General features: G+C 45.0%; 1 protein-coding gene across 1 annotated transcript in view; it reads left to right on the forward strand.

Moving 5' to 3' along the window:
* NECAB3 (N-terminal EF-hand calcium binding protein 3) overlaps window positions 1-6,973 on the forward strand; it is a 121,654-nt gene that overhangs the window by 97,787 nt on the left and 16,894 nt on the right. Inside the window, exon 5 of the mRNA XM_019513012.1 lies at window positions 5,120-5,256. Coding sequence (XP_019368557.1) covers window positions 5,120-5,256 — 137 coding nt within the window. The remainder of the gene's footprint in view (window positions 1-5,119; window positions 5,257-6,973) is intronic.

Consider the following 6,973-nt stretch of genomic DNA (forward strand, 5'->3'; position numbering starts at 1 on the left):
AAGAGACCTGGGTCTAGGGGAACTTTGAGGGGTGTGGAGCACAAACTGGGAGATGACATTGGGGTGGAGGAGACAGTGATTCTGCTGCTGGTGACAATTTCTGGGGTTAGGGGAGGTGGTGTAGGGGCAGGGGCATCAGGTACAGGTACTGCTTTCACCTCCTTGCTTCCACTGGCAGCAGAAGCCTCATGGCTGCTTGGGAAAAGGATGCATCTATGTTTGAGGGGGAGGAACTTGCACCTCTAGTTCTCCTCCTACTGCTTCTCCCACCCGTACCAGAAGCCCTTGCACCTGCCTTTCCAGCACACTTTATATTAATCTTCCTGTGCTGCAAAAGGGGGTGTGTGTGTGTGTGTGTGTGTGTGTGTGTGTGTGTGTGACTCCTTTTGTGTCGTGTGTTTTCTTTCCTCTGTGTTGCATGCACTGGACTCTTCTTTGATTGATTAGGTTTGATTGATTAATGATTATTAAGAACTATGTAAAAATATGTGCTGTCTGTCTGTCTTCTTCTGTGCTGTGATGTATTTATTTACTATGAATTACAAATGTGAAGCGTGACTCCTTTTGTGTTGTGTGTTTATTTCCTGTGTTGTGTGCACTGGACTCTGCTTTGATTATTAATAACTATATACGGTGTCGTCTTCTTTGATATACTATTAATGTGAATGTGTGACTACTACTGTACTTCTTGTTCTTCTTCTGTGTTGTAATGTGTACCTAAAATAATATATCTCCTTCTTCTAGGACTCTGAGTTCTGTGTTGTATGTGTTAATCTCAATCTGAATCTCTATCTGACTTCTGTGTTGTCTTTAGTCTGTATGTAAACTAACTATAATAATATTAATAACTAGTAACTATATCTAATCTGCTTCTGAATCTCTTCTTCTATGAATATCTGACTTCTTCTATGATATGTGAGTGTGTATAACGTGTGCTTCCCTGCACAATGATGGATCACACTGCCAGGGAAACGCAGCTTTCTTTTTTAAAAGTATTCCAAAAAAAAAAAGAGAACAAATATAAATTGAAAGAAATTAATTGGACAGTAAAGTAGAGAGATGCTCAACTAAGCTAAACTAAGGTATATCCTATCCAATCCTTTCTAACAACAAAAAGTAGCCAGCTGCTGACTAGTAAGCCGACCAGTAGCCACAGTACCTTTTAGACGCTGTTGCTCAGGCAGAAACAGCTCAGGAAAGGGACAGAAAAGCCTGCACACAGAGACTTTTATGCTGTTTCTATGTCCCTTCCCAAGGCACTGTGATTGGAACAGCAGTCAGGGAGAAATCACAGTCACTGGCCAGCTAGAGATGTCAGTCCTTCCTTCCCTGCTCCCCATCCCCTCCCTGGTCCACCTTCTTCTCCTAAGTTTCTGGTTCCACATAAAGCCCTCCTTCTGAATTGCCGAATCTCTTCTGAATCTTTTCTAAATTGATTTGGAGGCTTTGAATCGATTCAGAAAGTTTTAAGCTTCTAGCGATTTGATTCGGATTTGGAGATTCAGCCTCTGAATTGGGCTGAATCTTCACCAAATCAAATCGTGAACCAAAGCTTTGCACAGCCTTAGTGCCAGGCACTCTGAGTTCCATTCTCCATATTGCTACATTGACTTTGTGAATTAGCAAATCCCTTGACAGCTCCACTGCAGCTACCTCATGGTGTACTGTGATATCTAATTAATGTTTATGAAGCCCAAATCAGGGCAAGTGCACAGATTACACCCATCAACCTTCCATGTATGACAGCTCTTCCAGGCTTTGTGTCACTTAAGCTGTTCTTCTCAGAAATTCCTCTAGTTTATGCCTGTGCTTCTTTTCCCTCCAGCTTATGCCAGGCCAACTGAACTGATGCAGTGCTCACCATTACCAACCAAAACAAACATTTCCTTGCAGCTGGAATGTGAATAGGCAGGCTGGGGTATTAGCACCTGAAAGGCTATGTTGCAAGACTGTAATCCTCATGGCACAAATGTCCTGTGGCTTCTGTCACTTCTTCACACTGCTGCACAATCATTAACTAGAAAAGGAGACTAATCAAATCACAGATACCACTTTTAGGGTAATATCAGTGAAACTGATATGTGTCATGGCATGGACATTTCATGGAATCCATGAAAGCACTCCCTGGACATTTGTTCCAAACCAGATCTCCCCTCCTTTCAGACTCTTTTGTAATTCAGCAGATGCCTTCCTCTGTATTTGCACAGTGTCAGTGACATTTCAGACAGTCTTTACTTTGGCATGGGCTTACAAGCCCCTACCATGCTGGCATCCTGCTGGCGGCCAAGAACAGATGCAAAGAAGGACATATTCATGCACAGAGCCTTCGAAGAGCTTATTTGGCCTCTCTCCTATTCTTGGGGATCAATCTTAGCATGTCTCTTTAGTAGGTTGGACCACTCTGGCTTCATCCAGCTGTTTAATAGCACCTATGATAATGAAACTCTGTCAGTACTGATTATGTGTTTGGCTGTAACTGGGACAGGACCAAAATAGCTCCTTCGTCCCTGATGAACAAGCACACACTTCCCTGGGGACTGGAAGATTTTGCAGGTTAGTGGGAAGGAGAGAATTCATTTAACAATATCTTCCTGCTTCCTTGCCTTATAAGGCTGCTGTGGCTTAAGAGGTCTTTCCTGTGGGAAGGTCAGGCTGAAGGAGTGCCACTCTGGTACAGGGTCAAGTGCCTGTGAATCACTCAGATAACGAGTACCATAAAAAGATGAGGTGGTATATTAAACAATATAGAAACACATTTAAGATTGATTTGTCTTAGAGCAGATAATGATCATTAGCCATGTTAGACTGAAGTCAGGCAGAAGGCAGGGTAGAGGTGTACTTTACAGACTAACAGAATCAGAGCATATAAGGTTTTACGAGCCACAGCTGGGGCCCAGATAGAGGTACCCAGTGGAACCTCTGTTAGCCTTCAAAATTTATCATAGATCACATGTACCCTTATTCATCACATTTTGAATTGAGCAGCGCAAGGCACAGTGTGAGCTGTGGACCTTGGCCTTGCAGACCACTAGTAATTCTTGGATTATAGTTCTGAAGCCACCAGTCTCACTTATAGAAATAGGGTGTCTAAATACTCCGGAGGATTTGGCCTTAGGAACCGTTGAGGCAGTCACTGCCATAAAAGTAAACTATCAGCCTCTGCAGCCAGAAATCAGATGGGAAAATCAAAATTCTAGTGGCAAGCAAATACAGTCATGTCCATACCTTGCTTAGGACTTCCTGGAGCGCCTCTTATAGCCTTGACAAAGAGATTGCCAGTTGGCACAGCTGCAGATGGATTGTTTTTTCACATGGATTTTACACTTGATAATTGATAACATAATTTAGGAGTCAGAGCTAGCTTAATAGGTTTGTTCTCACAGTGGGTACTGTCTGTGTGGACAAAGTATCCTCCTCTTATACAATTGGTCTATCATTGATTTCATATGCAGGCTGCATAGGAAAGTGAGAGACAGCATCCTGCTGCCTCATTATTACCTGTGTTCTGATTGCAATAGAATCAGCCATTACTTTAACTTGCCTTGTTCTCTTTGAAAGGAAGCTGTTATAAAGACACTTTGCGCACAGTTTGCATTTGAAATAGTGGCTGCAGTGCCATGTGCAGAAACAACATGTAAGTGCTCTGCTCACACAAGCTCCAGTAAAGTATTTATGGGGATGGAATTTGTGAGGCAAACACAGCATTAGACTTCTCACAAATTGGCCTCACCTTTACTGGTGAATGGGGTCCTACTGATCTCTAGTCTGCATGCAGAGCAGCATCTGTTGTTTTTCATTTGTATCTTATTGACAGGGGATGTTATGGAGGAACTTTTCAAAAATGCCTAAGAGGGTTAGGAGCAGAAGTCCCACTGATTTTCAATGGTAATTTTGCCCTTAAATCCCTGAGGTAATGTTAGCCCTCCCCTTGTTTTACACCTACCCTTTGCCATTGGCTTCCCCATACCCTGGATTGCACTGGATGACAATTGTACCCACTGAAAGTTAAAGTTTTCTCCTGCACTGAACAGAAGCCCTGAGTACCACTGAAATCCTTGGGTTTTAGGTTTCCAAAAGATGGGTTGCTGTGAAGCTTAACATTTTGATGTCACTAGTAGAAGGGGCTAGAGAAATATCTAAGACCCTTGGCACACATTACATTTGTGGTACAATGAATGTGTCAATCGTGCCATAAATAGTACAATACTATGTATGCAGCTGACTTATGGTGCCATAAACTGGTAAACCAGCCACAAAGATGTGGAATATCTTGAGGGCTCATTCATATGGCACTGTAAATCAAACATGTAGCATGTCCATGCCAATCCTGATTGTTAGCCCCAGACAGCCCCAGTTCCAGTGTCAGAAATGAGCTGCTGGGAGACTGGGTTGCAAGTAGCTCTCTCTTCTGGGAACTTGGCAAACCCCACACCAAGCAGCCTTCTCTGCCTTACCCTGCAGCACTCTCAGGAAAGCACTTGAAAATGCTGAGTCACGGGGGGTCCTGGGGGTCCCTGTTATCTGGCTGGTTGACTGTCATGCCCCGCAGGGCAGGTGCACATGCAGTTTTCAAAGGTTCTAGCAGGAGAGCCTGTGTGTTTGCAACTACCGCGGAGGGGAGGGGGTGGAAGTGCCCTAATCTCCCTGCTGGTGTAGCCCAATTAGAACCCTGATTCCAACAACCACATGCCTCCTGTCATAGATGTGTGGCATGGCAGGAGGTACGATTGTTGGGATTGGCGATCAGAGCCCATCATGCCATTAAGTAAATGTGTGCCAGCATCTTACTATTTTTCAGTTCTGAAATAGCTTTCCAGTTTCACTTTTTTCTCCAGGGCCAGGAGAGCTAGGTACTTTCCCCACATACCTGTGCCCAGCTCAATTTACAAACTGTGAAACAGTAGGATTTGCAAAGGAACAGGATCTCTACTGCTCTGCAGTGTAGGACCTGGACACCAGCTCAGTAATGCACTTGAGACCCACTAAAGTTACTAAGATTTAGACAGCTGGGATGACCATGTGTTTATCACAGAAGTTGCCAGTTGCATTGCTGTTCTCCCATAGAGAAGTTCCCCTTCTCTGGCCACAGGGATGATATTTTCCTGTGTCCTGCTTGCAGGAGTATGAAAGGTCCTCAAAGATGGAGCAGTTTGTGAGCCGCTTCCTGCTGCGGGAGACCATGAACCAACTACAGTCCCTACAAACCTCACTGGAGTGTGCTTCGGACTCTATTGAAGAGCAGGCTGGGAGAGAGAGGTAACGCTGGTATAGCTGGGGCAAAGGGACCTGCTGACTAAAGGAGCAGCCACCTGAGGGATCAACAACTGTATGTGACCATGCTGGTAGGCCTTCTCAACTACAACTCCCTCCATAAGCTTCCTCCAGAAGGACATATCTCTGTCACATATGCTTGGGGTACAGCCTCTCTAACTGTATGGTAAGGGGGTGGCCAGCTTTCCCTGTGCAATGCATTTGGGACCCATTTGTTTCCAGTTTGTTCCCAACATAGCCTTGGCTCTTGATCTCACAGAAGAGTGCAGCTACAGCACTGCAACCTGCCGATAGGCCATTCACACAGCAGCTCTGCAGAACTATTTGTGCAGGGAGTGCTAGAGTAAGTCCCATTCCTGCATGGTGCTGCCCATTCTGCTTCTCCTGGGCTTCACATCCAGCTTTGTGACTTGCTTTGACACATCAGTTACTAGCAAATAGTCTTGTTCCTAGAGGGAAAAGGAAATGATAGGCTGGAAGCATTTGGAGATTCACTTGCCACCATCATGTGCTAATCTCTGAACTAGATCCCTTGTTAGCTAATGCACTTACTGGGGCACACACTGCCCCAAACAGACCATTGATAAAGAGCCCAGGTTCTGCTCCCACTGTCTGTTTCAACCCTTCAGGTGCTTTACTTGCTTAAACAAGCATGGAGTAAGACAGAGCCTGAGCACACATAACATTGGGAGTGCTCAGCACCAATTCCAATCAGCTCAGCCACTCACGGGTAACCAAGGTGGGCCAGATAAGCCATTTTCTTGTTTCTTATTCAATACTGATGCACAAATTAGTGCATTCCCAGAAGTAAGTGAGACTTTCTCAATATTTTGGGGAACTTTGAGCAACACACACGGCAGTGTTTGGGACTCAAGCTTTTTCTGTATGGCCAGAAAGAGCTGATTTTATAGATGCCTTTTCTAGATTTTCAACCTGCCTTTTGGTCTCTCAATTTCAGTAACGTGGGGATTTCCTCAGCTCTGTGTCTGGTTTCTGCATCCCTGCTTGCTTAGAAGTGACAGAGAATGCACAGAATGGCATTAACTAATGGACCAGATTGAGTTAGAACAGGGGTGGGCAATTATTTTGGGTGGAGCGCCATTTACCGAGTTTTGGCAAGCTGTTGAGAGCCGTGCCCTGCCCCCTAGTCGCCATCTTGGGGCCAGAAATCACATTCTCTAACCCCTGACGTTTGCCACCAAAAGTCCCTCCCCTTGCCCCTAGAATAATTCCTGTCAGCAAGGGTTTTTGCTATCTCAGAACCAAAAAAATACCAAATAATATTCTAAAAATCAAACATCTACAACATACATTAATTTGATTTCAGAAAATATTTTTGTCCTGATTTACATGTGTTTGTGTGGTGTACATAGAGGTGATTGCACAATAGCTTAAAGTCTTACGCTTGTATATTGTGGGGGGTGGGAGGCATGGGTTTGTGGAGGGCTGTTAGTGTATGGGTATGTGGGGCAGGGTGTGGGGGGTAAGTGTGGGATGAGGGAGCATGTGGGTATGTGTGGATATGTGGGGTGTGGATCGCTATGGAGTTTGTGGGGGGCTGTGTGTGGGGGAGGGTGGCTGGAGTGCGTGAGGGGTGTGGATGTGGAGGTCTGCGTGTATGATAGTGTGCGTGGGGGTGCATGTATATGGTGGCGTGTGCATCTGGGACTCACCCTATGAACACACACACATGCAAGTGCTG

Source organism: Gavialis gangeticus, unplaced genomic scaffold (genome assembly GCF_001723915.1).
Source record: "Gavialis gangeticus isolate Ggan-Ray unplaced genomic scaffold, GavGan_comp1, whole genome shotgun sequence".
NCBI classification, from domain to species: Eukaryota; Metazoa; Chordata; order Crocodylia; family Gavialidae; genus Gavialis; species Gavialis gangeticus.